Source organism: Ambystoma mexicanum, chromosome 7p, assembly GCF_040938575.1.
Source record: "Ambystoma mexicanum isolate Mex_15411 chromosome 7p, UKY_AmexF1_1, whole genome shotgun sequence".
NCBI lineage: Eukaryota > Metazoa > Chordata > Amphibia > Caudata > Ambystomatidae > Ambystoma > Ambystoma mexicanum.
The window spans coordinates 502,365,043-502,380,513 of record NC_090939.1 but is presented as its reverse complement, the minus strand read 5'-3'; the positions used below and the strand labels follow the sequence as shown (position 1 = coordinate 502,380,513).

General features: G+C 48.6%; 1 protein-coding gene across 1 annotated transcript in view; it reads right to left on the bottom strand.

Annotated features, from left to right (window-relative positions):
- The window catches only part of C7PHXorf38 (chromosome 7p CXorf38 homolog), an 807,084-nt gene that overhangs the window by 193,998 nt on the left and 597,615 nt on the right, over positions 1 to 15,471 (bottom strand). The window contains exon 6 of the mRNA XM_069636539.1: positions 5,829 to 6,000. Coding sequence (XP_069492640.1) covers positions 5,829 to 6,000 — 172 coding nt within the window. The remainder of the gene's footprint in view (positions 1 to 5,828; positions 6,001 to 15,471) is intronic.

The window sequence follows — 15,471 nt, the reverse complement described above, 5'->3', positions numbered from 1 at the left end:
CCCCGGAAGACCTATAGTGTCAGGCATAGGCTCGGTCTTGGAACCACTGTCAGAGTTTGTCGACTACTTCCTAAAACCGAAAGTGAACCAGATGAGATCACATTTGAAGGATATTACTGCCATCCTTCGGCTACTCAAAGACTTACCCTTTGACATAGAAGGTCAATTACTTGTGACACTGGATATTGAACAGCTATACACAAAGATCCCGCAGATGGCAACCCTACAAGTGATCGAAAAAATCCTGAGAGACACAACCCCACCCCTTGAGACGCCAGTTAATCTCATTATGCAACTAGCCGAGATTGCCTTGACTAAGAATTACTTCATGTATGAAACCTCTTTCTACGAACAAACATCTGGTACAGCGATGGGCGCCACCTTTGCGCTGAGCCTAGCAAATCTGCATGTAGCGGATTTCGAAGAGAAAACGATCTATCGTATCACCAACTCCTGGGGCACATATATAAAACTGTGGAAAAGATATATCGAAGACGTTCTGATGATTTTCCATGGCAATGAACAAGAACTCATCATCTTTATGACCTGGCTTAACGAACAGAACCCGAGTTACCATCCATCCTCCTTGAGAAATAATTTACCCTTTGGACAATTCCTGAGATACAGCAGGAACTGCTCAACAATGCAGGCATATGAACAACAATCAAACCAACTTTACTGCAAGTTACGGGATCGCGGCTATCCGAGACGCACGATAAAGAGAGCTAAAAAAAGAGCAAGAAATATTCCTAGAGAGACTACTCTGGAACAGCATACCAGAAAGATAGATCAAGAAGAGAAAATTACTGCGATCTTCAGCTTCTCACCTTTAACCAACAAAATTAAAAAAGAAGTGATTAAACTATGGCCACTCTTGAATGTGGGAAAATCAAATCTTGAAAAACCTAGATTTGCAATTAAGCGAGGGAACAACCTCAGAGACTCGCTTATCCACACTTATAAAGAACCAAGGGAACCCATCATTGCCACCTTATGGAACCAGGCCAAACCCACGGGACATGCGCCATGTGGTACCTGCAGTGCATGTGCAGGAACTACCAGAACTACATCTATTGACATTGGTTGGCGCTACCCATGGCTGTAAAAAAACTTCACAAACTGTAACAGTAAGAACGTTATCTATTTAATCACCTGCCCCTGCAATAAGCGATACGTGGGTATGACCACCCGATCTATAAAAACTAGACTTGCTGAACATCGGTCATGTATCCGCACTAAAAAACTAACTGCTCCCATGGTAACTCACTTTGTTCAACACCAGCATGAAGCAACGGATGTCAAATGGACAGTCATTGAAAAAGTCAATGGGCCTCATTACACTGAAGGCGGTAAGGGTTTACCGGTACCGGTAAGGGCACCGGTACCAGTAAATCCTTACCGCCTTACTACGAGGTCCCTTTGCGGGTCCTCCCTTAACGCCTGGTTTTTACAGGCGTTAAGTACGGGACCCGCAAAGGGACCTTGGTGCTAATTACGGTACCGCACTTTGCGGTACCGTAATTAGCACCTTCACCATTAACATGGAGCCCTATGGGGCTGACTGGCAATGGTGAAGGGGCAATGGTGGATGGCGGAATTAGCGCCCCCACACACCTTGGAATATGGCGCTAATTCCGCCATCCACCAAGGCGGACCCGGTAAGGTACCGGCGGCAGCCATGGCGCTAATAGCGCCATGGCTTACCGCCTTCCGTGTAATGAGGCCCAATGTCCCTAAACGAGGGGGAAACATTCATGACTTACTCTTCAAAAGAGAACAATTGTGGATCTTTCGTCTACAAACAGACAAGTCCGGCTTGAATGAACCAACGAGCTGGCAGACTCTGGCCACTCTATGAAAAAAACCATTTTCAACTGTATTTGATTATATATAGAATGGTCTGTAAACAATGTGATACTAGTTATGTGATACCAACAAATGTACTGGGCCACGACAATTATTTGAGCTGTAATCTCTTAGCGCCCTCTAGCCTTCTGATCTATAAGCCTCACACGTTTTGCCCCCTAGATGTCAGGATCTGCAGAGTTATACATGTTATGACGACTGTACATCCCAACCGTGCAGTCCACTTGCATGTATATGGGTCTTTTCAAGAATTATTGACTCCTTGCTCTCTTTTAAAACTCGCCGCACTCTGGGTTTTGTTCCACGTAGCATGATGTCTTTACCATGTTGAGCCTACTGTGGTGCCCGAAAAACGGCACCAACACTTACCTTGCAAAGAGGATGTTGATTCACATCCTCTGTTACAACCTCTAAGACTATACCATACAATTTATGATTATACTAGGCCAGGTCCAGCAAGGTGTGGACCCTTTACGCCTTATTGATTGACTTAGACGTTCCTGTACACTCATACAAGATGGCGTATACTAGGAACCAGTCCCTCTTTTGTGTCCCTGGCCGCTGCCCTGGCACCGTGGACGCTTAGTTAATACATCAGTTAGACGCGGCAGCATTCAAGCATAGCCACGAACATATCTGCGCGCGGACCGGAATCATCCGCGGTGAGCCGTCCCTTCCCGACCTGAAATTTTTCAAGCGGCGAAGGTAAGCCCATCTTGGGTATGACACGAGGAAAAGTGAAATTGACTGTGCAGGCACAGACTCCTGTCTCAGCTCATGTGTTCTTTATGGGCTCTGGAGCATAATAGGTCGACTAGTGGGCCCTTCCTCCTTACAGTCTCTCTTCCCATTTGCCAGTACTCCCCGTCGGTTTATTTACCCCAGGGGATTGTGGCACTACATGATAAACTATATACGCTATTGACAATTGTCTAACACAAATATGCTAAACTTCTCTGAGATATAGCACATAGCCTCAGGAGCTCCTTGAATGAAAACTTGTCGTAGGTTATTTTAAATATTACCCTTTTAATAAGCACTAATTTTTAACTACTTGTAATAAATTACACTACTGTCTGCCCTCTTTGGTTAAAACATTACTCCTTTTTTGTTTTCCAGATTCCAGAGCATGACAATAGCTTCATGTTTTTTGTGGGAAGTATAAAAATGTTCTCTTCCAAACCACACAGATACTCGTGGGGACCCCTATAACTAGGTAAGACCTAGGTTGAATTCTTAACATGAGAGCACCGACAAACGATTGTGACACTGTTCAAATACCATCATGGTGCCACTCACTCTCCTCTTTTGTCCCCGCTCCCTCTGGTTTCCGCCTCTTCTGTAGGTGGGATCCCCCGGCACGATCCAACCAGCCACTTAGACATCGACACAGTAACCTTTTAGTGTCTGTCCAGCCCTGATGAATGTGGCCCCTGTGCCACTGAAACCGGTAGGCTTCAAATATCAGGAAGAGCCTCAGACGAGCAAATAACGAATTTAAAACTCACCTGGGCCTCCTGATTCAGGACTCCCCATAAAAAAGATGGGAATCATTTAATAACCTCTAACTTGGATTCTGAAAACTAATCATGAGAAAGATCAGAACAGAAGAGGAACACGGGAGATTCAATAGAAACATGTCTATCTGTACCTCCTTTTTATACCCTGTGGATAGAGAAATCAAATAAAATTACAATTTTTTTCATCTATGAAGCAGCCTTTGTTAAAGTAATCCCAAGTACCTCTCTAGAGGGCGAATTAAAAATAAAAATGAAAACATTTTGTGAAAATAATAAGAATAAATCACACGGGAACATGAAAGAGATTTAAATTCCCAAAATGGACAGAATACATGCGGAGCGAACAAAGTGAATGGCGTGGATTAATTACTTAGAACAAATAAATATATAGTCTGAATGAATGTGGGAATCGAATGAATATGTAGACCAATGAGTATACGGAATGGATGAACATGTTGAGTGGACGAGTGTGTAGAGCGGCTGGATGTGTAGAACTGACAAGGGTGTAGAGCGGATGAGCGCGTAATACAGGAAACGAGTAGAACGCAGAAGCACGTAAAACAGATGAATGTCCAGAATGGATGAGCGTAAACGGGATAGGTATGTAGAAAAAACGAGTATGTGAACCTGATGAGTATGTAGAGCACATCAATATGAATAAAGCATGAATATGGAAGTGCAGAGAGTGTGCAGACCTAACAAACGTACAAAGCGGAGGAGTGTACCGGAGCGGAGGAGTGCACCGGAGCGGATAGGCCAGATGAGTGGATGAGTGGATGGGTGGATAGACCTGATGTATGGATAGTATAGATGAGTGGATGGAGTGGATGAGTAGATAGAGTGGACCAGTGGATAGAGTGGATGAGGAGATGGAACGGTTGAGAGGATGGGTGGATAGGGCGGATGAGTGGATAGACTGGTTGAGTAGATAGACCGGATGAATGGATAGTATGGATGAGTGGATATGGCGGACGAGAGGATGAGTAGATAGGGCAGATGAGTAGATAGGGCGGATGAGTGGACAGGGCGGATAGAGTGGATAAAGCGGAGGAGTTGACAGAGCATATGAATGGATAAAGATACAGAGTGAATGAGTGTACAGAACGGACGAAGATATAGAACAGATGAGTGTAGAGGGAATATATAGGACAGGACAGTGCTGTTGAATGCGTGAAAAGGCACGAGTGCTTAAAGCATATGAGTACGTGGAGCTGAAGAGTGCGGGGAGCAGAAGAGTGCAGGGATCAGATGAGTGCGTACAGAGGATGAGTGCGTCGAGGGGACGAGTGCGTCGAGGGGACGAGTGCGTCGAGGGGACGAGTGCGTCGAGGGGACGAGTGCGTCGAGGGGACGAGTGCGTCGAGGGGACGAGTGCGTCGAGGGGACGAGTGCGTCGAGGGGACGAGTGCGTCGAGGGGACGAGTGCGTCGAGGGGGTGAGGACGTAAAACTGGTGAATGCTTAGAAGGGGAGAGTGCGTAGAGGAGGACGTGATGAATATACTATGATTTGAATGCAGTGAATGTCTGAAAGGGCATATAACCCATCTTATCCCACCACCACGCTTACTCTCTCCTTACATCATCACTCAACTAGAACACAGAGATACTATGACACCATTCGGTATAACGGTTCTCATACCAACACTCGCCGCTCACTCCACATCATTCTAAGCAATCACTGCTGGTTACACACCCCCAGCCAGGCGTTCTCCTCAGGCCTAACGCAGCCACATCCGATCTGGATAAATACTGCCAGAACGAACACATACTCCTGACCTCTCAACCGGCACACCTACCCCTAGGAAGCATCTATCACATGTATACCGCACGAGCTGCACACATACCCGATGCTCACACGCACCCTTTGTTTTTTGACTCTCTCTACTCTCTCTACTGATATGAACTTCGGTTCCCAAGGGCGTTCAACCTACCAGCGCCTTCAGACCATACCAATGGTATATAAGGCACTATATAAATGCAAAATAACAATAACAACAACAATAACAATATTCTGTCATGGAGAAAGTCATGGCAATGCTAACTAATCAATATAACTAATATTTAAATATCTGGGTACATTTTATTGACTATATACTAGAAAAAGGCTCATATGTCTTTATGCCAAAGTTATTACAGAAATAGGGCAACAAAGGATGGTCTGAAAGGCCCAAGGTGGGACCTTGGGTGGTGGGCTTCCCTTGGTGGGTCCTTACAGTTGAAAGGGTACTCTATTAAAATGGTTTAGTGACTTGTAACTAAAGGTGGACAGACTGCAGCCAAATGAGGTCTATAATTGAGATAAATCGGTCACCCATATTGTAGCTGGAATGTAAGTAAAGGCAGCTGTTGTGCAGTGATGAATTTTAAATTACGAGATTTAAGTTTGCATTGTTTTGATAAAGCTATTAGTAAATAAATAAAAACATAATTACAGCACTTGCCTGCGTCTTCTTGCTGCCCAAGTTGTTCTATCTGCTGTTCCTTTAGACAACTGCTTGTATTCTGTTTTTCTTTCTCCAGGCTTTCCAACCTTTGCACATCAGCTATTAAACTGGATTCAAGGTCCTTACTTTCTTTAACAAAGTTTTTCACTTGTTGTAGTCGGACGAGGTCCTACGATGGAATTATAGTGCAAACTCAAATAAATCAATGGGGCCAATAATTCTGGACTCTGTCTCACTATAATTTTATGTAATCATTCGAGAAGAATATGCATAGAATGGACTTAATCATGTTTTCATATATAGTATATAGTGCACACAATATCCAACCTACGTACATCTTACTGACACACATATGGTAAACATAGGCCTCAAAATATTCACTCACAGCTATCCATTGGCGATTAAGAATCGGTATACTGTGTGCATATGGTGATCTAAGGGGGCTAGTGACTTTTCATACCTGGCTGATAACTTGCAACTTGTATTTTTACATGAACAAACAATTATCAGATACAAAACTTTAAACAATTTGATCAAAGGTGAAATCAGATGTGCTACATAGTTTGACAGCTGTGTGAATTAAGAGGATGAGACAGAAATAGTGCTAAACCCTTTATGAGTTGGAAAGATGGATTGTTCAAGTGGTCTGAAACTCCTGTCTTCTTTGTAGCCACAGATGTCTACGCCACCTGCTTTAAAACGTCCTTTAGCTACTTTAACTACAAGCTTGCAACATGCAGGTTTCTGCATTCAGTCATATTCTCAATTGGCTTAAGGAACTTGCCTTTCTCAGTGATTTGAGTTCTAGCAAGTAGTGTGAGTCCATTCAGGCAGTTTCTTTTTTTGAATACATTCTTTTTATTGGTTTACAACTAACAAAGGACGGGCATACCCATCTCTCCAAACATACAACCAGTCAAATGAAGTTCAGTAGATCGGTCTAGACAAGAAGCATAGCGCAGAATAGACGCGAACAAACACCACACAAGTGGGCTGGGTCACAATGCGGGACATAAGTTCAGTTCATGTGGATGTATAGTTCATGATAGGGAGAGGCAGGGGCGCCACTAAGAGGCGGGGTGGTATACGGGAGGGTCCCGGGAGGGCAGCCTGTGACCAAGTGGTTGCCCAGGGTTCACAGGTCATGCTGTGCCAGTCCATTTACCCCACACCTTCAGAAATGTACTAGGGCAGCCCCTGGCAGAGTATATATGTTTCTCCAGGGACGCACATCTGTCCATCTCATTGGTCCATTTACTTAGTGCAGGTGCTTCAGGCGCCCCCCACATGGTGGCTACGAGTCTTTCAGTTAGGCCCATTGCAACGGCAACAAATGTTTTTTCCGCTCTTGTATGGTCTCCATCCCCCCCAAATACCCAGCAGTGCGAGCTTGGGTTCCATCTGAACCGGAGTGCTCAGGACCACATTAATTTTGCGAATACATTTACGCCAGAATTCGTTTATGACCTTGCATTCCCACAGCATATGATAAAACGTGCCTGGCACCCTATGGCATTTTAGACAGTCAGCCTCTTCCACTAGTCCCCATTTGGACATTGCAGCTCGGAAATGTTAGACCTGGTGAAGTATCTTATATTGTATGAGCCCAAGTTTGGTGTCTATGCCTATTTCGCGAGGGAACATTAGTTCCTCCACCCACTCCTCCGACTCCAAGGGGCCTACCAGTCTCTCCCACCAAGTCCCGGGCCCCAAATGCAGTGAACACTTAATACAGTGTTGATGTGGGCTTTACCAGAATCCTTGCGTGAAGGACATTCACCTCAAGGGGAGAGCTTTTGGGGATGTCTGAGAGCACAGGGAATTGGGCGTGTAGGGTATGTGTCAGTTGTATGTATCTGTAGGTGTCTCCCAGAGGAAGACCAAACTCCTCTCTTAATGTCTCCAATGGCTTCAGATGTCCGTCCTGTAGGACCTTGTTAAAGTCAGTATCCCCCGGTCCTCCCAGCTAGGAAAATGACCCATTGTCATGACCTCCGGGATATACCCATTGTCCCACATAGGTTGGCCCGTCGTCAGCCGCTTCTCCCACCCAATATGTTGGAGCGCCTCGATCCACACCAACTGTATTTGCCGTATCATCCCTGGGAGGTCAGCCACAGCAGTGTCTGTTCCGTATAGGACCCGGAGGGGCGTTCTCTCACCAATGCATCTGATCTCGTTCCCGATATGTGGGAGAGCGGGGTCTGCATGGAGCCAGTCATTCAGGACGGTCAGCTGTGATGCCCAGTAGTAAGTCCTATGACAGGTTATGCCCAGACCCCCACCCCCCCCAGGCTGATTGCTGCAGCGTGGTCAGGGCGATGCAGGGTTGCTTCCCGCCCCATAGGAGTTTCCGAAGGGTAGGGTCTATGGTGGAAAAGGTTGTGCGGGAAACATGAATAGGAGCGTTGTGCAGGACGTAGAGAAATCTCGGGATGGAGAGCATTTTGAAAAGAGCAGCCCTCCCCAGCAAGCCCAAGGGGAGGGATTGCCAGTGGGTGACATCTGTTTCGAGCCTATTCACCACTGGTTGAAGACTAAAGCAGAGAAAATCATCAGGGTTGGGCGTCACCCGGATGCCGAGGTAGATAAAACTCTGGATGGATACAGTGCCATGGGATTGCATCGGCCCCACCCTGGAGCAGGAAAAAGATAGTCTTATGCTTGTTAACTTTAAGCACACAAAACTCCTGATATTCAGAGAGGATTCCAGTAATCTCGGGGCACGAGACTCTAGGGTTACACATGTAGATGAGCAGGTCGTCCGCATATAATGAGACCCGATCCTCCCCTCCCCATGGCCATGCAAACCCAGACCACCCGGGAGACGTCCTGAGCCAGATTGCCAGGGGCTCTATGGCCAGTATGATTACGAGGGGGGAGAAGGGGCATCCCTGCCTGGTTACCCTGCCTAGAGGAGATCCCCGTTCAACCACACCACCGCTTCCGGGGCAGTGTATAGTATCTTAACCCATGACATGAAGTTGGGCCCAAACCCCATACGGTCCATGATATTCCACAGGGCAATCCACCCAACAGAATCGAAAGCTTTTTCGAAGTCTATCGCGAGTAGAGCAAGGGGCTCCTTGATGATGGAGGCTTGGCTAATTGCAAAGTGGACCCTCCACAGATTCATCCTAGTGGACTTAGCCGGTAAAAACCCCACATTGGTCTGGGTGGACTAAAGAGCGAATGATCCCCAGCATTCTGTTGGCCAGGACCCAGGCTAGGATTTTGGCCTCCCCGTTGATGAGCGAGATGGGTCTGTATGAAGCACAGAGGTCTGGGGGCTTCACAGGTTCATGTATTACAATGATGGTGGCCTGCCTAAGGTCATGTGGGAGCATTTCATCCGTGCGAGCAGGCAGCAGCATGCAGTGCATATGCCCCACCACTGAGTCGCCCATTCGCTGCCAGGTTTCCACTTGGAAGCCATTTAGACCCAGGCTTTTGCCGGGCTGAAGCTGGCCCAAGGCCGCGACCACATCCTCTTCCATGACCACCGCTTCCATCTTTTCAGTCTTGGCGCCGGAGAGCATGGGGAGCTCGATGGAGTCAAGGTAGTGCAGGGCCGTCCCTTTGGGTGTGGTTTCCCTGGAGGCATAGAGGTCTTCATAGAAGGCAGCAAAGGTGTTTGCTATGTCTACATCCTCATGCAGCAGGTCCCCCCCAACCCCTTGGATGGCACTGACATGTCCGCGGCAACTTGCCCTCTGCTCCAGCCAGGCCAAGGTCCTGCCCGCCTTGTCCCCAGTGGCATAGATCTGACTACACATGGTCGAGTGAGCAGTCCTGGAATTGTCTTGCGCCAGGTTGTTGAATATTTCTTGGGCCGTAATCATCGCCTCTTGGACTCTGGTGTGCTGGAGGTGAGGAAGTGTTCCTCAGCCCTTGCTGCGGCCTCCTCCTTTTTAGTGATTTCTAGGATTTGTTGCTGGCGGTGTGCTGTAAACAGCGAGAGGGCCTCCCCCAGAGAACCACCTTGCATCCCTCCCAGAGTGTTATGGCGCTGGTTACTGAGCCTTCATTGAGAGAAAAATATTTGGTTGTCTTTTGCACAAGGCCCTGACAGACCTCAGGGACTCCCAGATAGTATGTGTTTAGTCTCCAGGAGGGTTGGGGCTTAGCTGGAGTCTGTTTTTTAGTGAGCAGAAGGGGGGAGTGGTCCAAAATGCCCCAGGCCAGGTAGGTGGTGGTTTTCAGCGTGTGTGACATATCTTGGGGGACAAAGAAATAGTCTCTGCGGGACATGGAATTATGGGCGTTGGAGAAGAAGGAATATCCTGGGTCTGTGGGGTGAAGAGTACGCCAGTCATCCACCCACCCCAGTGCCGATGCGAAGGAGTGGAGCTTGGTTTGTGTTCCGGGGTTCCTACTACCAACGTGTGTTCTGTCCTTACGCACATCCATCCCCTCATTGAAGTTGCCCCCGAGTACCCAATTATTTGCCTGTTTCCCCATGATTACCTTGTGGAGGTCGTTGAGGAATTTGTGTGTTAGTGGGGGTTTGGGGGGGCATAGGCTGACAATACCCCAGGAGACCTTCCCGATATCACCAGTGACCACCATAAAACGCCCCCTCCGGTTTGCGTGGAGCCCTTGCAGTTGGAATAGGACCCGTTTGAGCAGAAGAATCATGGTACCCCGAGAGCCACTGGAGAACCCGGCATGGAAGTTGGTTGCATAGTTGGATTTCCTGAAGAATTTGCATTCTGTGCCCATAAGATGCATCTAAGTCAAGAGAGCTATGTCCGGCGAATGTCTATTTAGTTGTTGGAGGACTAGCCGCCTCTTCACCCCAGAACCCAGCCCATTTACGTTCCAGGTAAGTAATGTTAATTGGCTGTCATGCGCCATAGGTTTGTGTGTGTGGTGGTTGCGTTTGCCGAGGGGTGGGATTCCTCCTCTGGACCCGACTGAGACCCCAGTAGCCCAAAAACCCATTCTCATTCCTTGCTATAGCCAGAGATGACTACCAATAGTCCAGACCCGTACCTATTCTTGAGTGGCAAGAGCGATCGCTTTGACAACTTCCGGAAGAACATCTGCCCCATACCCACCACCATGTACTGCCCCCCCGCCCCCAACCAGAAGCACCTGTAGCCCGAACCGTGCGCCAACTTGGCGCCTAACAGAAACATGAACCATTATGGGGCAGTAACCCCAACTGTAGTGGTGAAGTGCACCTTGTGAAGGCAGCGGCCGCCTGTATCAATCCCCTTGGTGTTGCTATCGCAGCACGCAGGTCATGTCATGGCAGTATTCACCCATTCTCCGTAGTTTCCTCTCCAGAATGTGGTGCCGCCCCGGGTTCTGGGTCCGAGGGGGTTAAACGGGGTGAAGTCTGTTCCGACCGTGGCTTCCGTCCGGTTGGTCCCTGTGGTGACCGACGGGACCCAGTTTCGTTGAGGATTTAAGTCTCCAAACATTCCCATGCTTCTTTGGGTGTATAGAACAGGTGAGTGGCCCCTTCATGATGGACTTTCAGTAGCACCGGGAAGAAGAGCGTGTATTTGATCAACAGCAACTGCAGTTTTTTCTTGACATTGTCAACGGATTGGCGGGCCTTCTGCACCTCCTTAGGCTAGTCTGGGTAGAACCCAATGCGGTATCCGTTATAGGTGATGGGGCCGGTGGCGCGGGCTTTCTGGAGGATAGCGTCCCTATCCCGAAAGTTTAGGAGACGTGCAATGATCGTCCGTGGTGGGGCTCCAGGGACGGGGCGTCAAGTGGGGACTCTGTGTGCCTATTCAATTGAAAAGAACTTAGAGAGATTTTGGGGGGCAAAGAGATGGGCAAGTCAGTCCTCAAGAAAGAGTTCGACACTGGGGCCTTCTTCTTTTTCCGGGATCCCGAGGATCCTCAGATTGTTCCATCGTGCCCTTCCCTCACTGTCTTCCGCGCAGTATTCAAGTTGGTCGACCTTTGAAATTGCGGCCAGTTGCTTTTCCATTTGACGGACCGTATCCTCCGTTTTCGATATTCTTTGCTCAGACTCCCCGACTCTAGAAGCCAAGTTGTGGAGGTCCTGGAGCAGGAAGGAAACCTCTGCAGACAGGCCCCCTATCTTCAGTTCTAGAGTTGTCCTCAAATCACCAATCGCCCTCATGACGTCTGTGAGCGAGATGGCAGAGTCTTGGGTTCTTTCACCTGGTTATTCACTGAGTTTGCGTTGTTGTGCTCCTAGGGGGGAACTCCAACCGTGAAGAGGTACATCTTAGTCTTGTCCTTGACCAATAAACTGGTTTGCGTAGTCCAGGAGGGGCTCCGGGTGCGGGTGCCTGTTACACTCCCCTGGTGAGTCCAGTATGTCACTGGCTGCACGTGCGTCCAGGCTCTGCAGGCCCAATGTAGGGGGGGGCAGCACCGAGCCGAGCGTCTGTGAGTTTGTCTCCCAGGTTGGTACCAGGGCCGGTCTCTCACCCCAACCTAGCTGTATCTTCTTGACTGGTCGTGCACAGGGCGGTTTGTAATAGCTTGCCGTGTCAGAGGGTGGGTGTTGAATCGTGCTAACCCCAGTGGATGCCTGTAGTCTTGTTAGGCTGGTAGTCGGAGCCGGTATCCCTTCTCACCGTGCTGTGAGGAACTGTAGGAAGATGGCGCTGGTCTTTCCCTTCTGCCTGGCCGGTGACCGTATGTCAGTGAGAAGTGATAGGGAGGCACTATTAATGTTCTAGAGGGTTGTGCCAATGATTGCAGTGTGGCACGTGGGCCAGTCATCCACTGATAAATCCTATGGGTTCCAGGGTGTCTCCACAGGGGTCACAGTGTCAAGGTTAGGCCGGGCACTTGTATTAGTCTCTTTTCCTTTTGGTAACCGTAAGCAGAGGTTAGTTTAACACAGTCTTACGTAGTGGTGGCTCCTCTATCATAGGTGTTACCGCCTTGTGGGCATAGTTATTGCCGCTGTTGTTGTCGCAGGGCTCTTGCCTATGTCTCAATGCACGTTGGTGCAGTGTGCATAAGCGGTTTATGTGTTGCAGCGGGCTCGGAGGGTGAGGCTGCTCCTGATATGGTAGGGCTTACTCCCAGAGGGCTGGTGGCATTAGTCATGGAGTGCCTCTGGGTGGCTGAGAGGGAGTGCCTGGGGGGAGAGAAAGGATATCTAGTTGGCTCTTCATGGCCTGCTCCCAATGCGTCCGTCTGGGAAGTGGGCTAACGTCCCAGTTGCTGCCTCTCTGGGTCCAATATTATGCGTGGGGCTCAATCCTCTTCCTGTCTGTAAGAGTCTGTTGCCACTGGGGCGTAGCAGCACTGAAATGCGCACCCTCTGCTCCTTCCTGACCCGGGGGGGGGCGGCTTTCGCCACCCAGAGTCCGTTTCTTAATGGCTCTAGACACTGTCACGAAGCGAAGAAGAATTAACATGAGGCAGACACAAGAAAGGATACTTCAGGAAGGATCTGCTAAAGCTAATTACTAGGTTGGGTCAAATCAAGCAAAATGCAATGTAACACCTGAATGACAAAAGCAGCATGGATTATCGGTGCCAACAAGAGTTCAAGTCTTTTAGGTTTCAAATCTCAGTACAGGATGTGTTTTTTCACTGTAGACAATCAGTTCACAGTCACTCACAGTTCTAGGGAGTGTAGGTGACCGCCACAAGTACTTTCTTATCTCCTTGGTTCACTGCCTCTGGTATTTTGTTTCTCGTCCTCTATCTTGGCCATCCCCTCTTCTGGGGTTCTCTGGGCTTCACATGCTACTGGGCAGAAGCTGTGTTACGGCCATATTGAACAAAACCTTAGAACTTCCACCAAGAGGCTGGTCGTCTGAATGGCCTTCTATTCGATCATGACTTCCTTGTCTCAGAGTCTGGGCACTGTCCGCTAAACGCCCAATCCATTCTCGATGGATCGCTGTGGTCTTGTAGCTAGGGGAACTTCTCTGGATTTTCTTATTCATCCCTCTTCAGTCGGTCCCTCTTCAACCATCTCCTCAATCCTCCACCACATGTTCATACCTCCACACTTCTTGGGCTTGGCCCATAAGAACTAGGCAGGCCCTCTACTTATCTGCTGCCCACTCTCCTTCAGAGGTCCTACTTCCACCATCCTTGCGCGCTCCAATGTTTCCTTCAACCTCTTCCTTCCAACTTCCTTGATCACTGTCCATTCTCCTCCATCCTAACACTGGTATCTTCCTTCCACCTCCTTGCTCATTCCAATCTCTCCTTCGAGCTCCTTCTGACATTTGCTTCCGACTCCTCTCTTGTGTCAATCTCTCCTCCAATTTCCTTTCCATTTCTCCACTCCCACCTTCTTCCTATTACTGCTGCTGATGGCCGTCTGGTTTAATTCTCCTTACTTTTCTTGAAGGGTCTTGCTTCCTCCTTTAGCCTATTCTCCCACCTGCTTCCTTCTTATTCAGACTTTCTCCAGCCCCAGATCTTAGTCTCTTCTTACCTCCCATCCTTTGTTCTTTCTTTCAGACTAATCCTCTTTACCTACACCATAACCACCTATATCCTTCAACTCGTCCTATACTTCCCCCATGTACCTCTGCCAGAATCAGCATCACAGTGTAGGTGGCAGCACTAGGCCACCGTGACCACCTGTGACCAATCGAGGGAATTTGTCACTTTGCTCCAAGTCGGAGGCCCCCCGGTGAGGCTTGGGATGTGAGCCTGCTCTGCAATACCCTCCGTAGGGGTAGAGGCAAGTTGGACCTCACCAGGAGAGACTCCCCCTTATGGGACAAGTACTCCTGTTCCTGTGAGAAACTCCCTAAACAATGTCACATGATGGCATACATGGGACTATCTAATATCCAAAGTAGTGTCAAGTCCTGAGACTTGGCTGAATAGAAAGCTAATTTATGCCATCCCTAATATCCAAAGTAGTGTCAAGTCCTGAGACTTGGCTGAAGAGAAAGCTAATGTATGATATGATAGGTTATTTATAACGTGCTTAATACCCAGAGGTTTCTAAGCGCGACCCGGGGATCAAATATGTGGTGCTCCGTGTTGTCTTGCTTCCAAGGCGAGCACAATGCCCCTGAGCTATCCTCCGAAGACTGCCACGAGTATGCCATTGCCATTGCCAAACAAAAATGTCTCTTTAAATGAAAATCTCCAATCAACTGGGACAAGGAGCATGAAGGGAGAGTGCAAGCCGAATGAGGCAGTGAGAGAGAAATGCATATGCAGGCAGGGGATGCCCCCTGGGAGCGTAAGAGCTGGAGGAGGCGGAGTTGCAGAGAGCCACGGAGCCTACGACGTTCAGAAGTGCTCCTAACACAGGAAACAAACTCTAAATCCCAGCGTGTACCGAAAGCGAGAAGTAGAGGCAATTGAAGCCCAAATCGGGACGGTGGTGGGACCACTAGGACATCATGGTGGGCAGGCTGCCCGTCTAACAGTGCTGACACTGTACCGAGCAGGAATTGGCACACTCTGGTCTTCCATCGGGCTACCCAGAAGCCAAGAAAGAGCGAGGGAACCGCAAGGAGAAGGCACTGGCAGCAGAGAGCGGACAGAGAAACCGAGCCAGGAGAAGGTTGCATGCCAGAACAGGCCCCTGTGATGTTCCCCCGATAGACTAAAGGTAACTGGGAAAACGGGAGGCCAAGGATGACTCATTATGCAAGCACAGAGACTCGTATCAGTATAATTGACAAAGTCTTACAACTAAATTTGATGA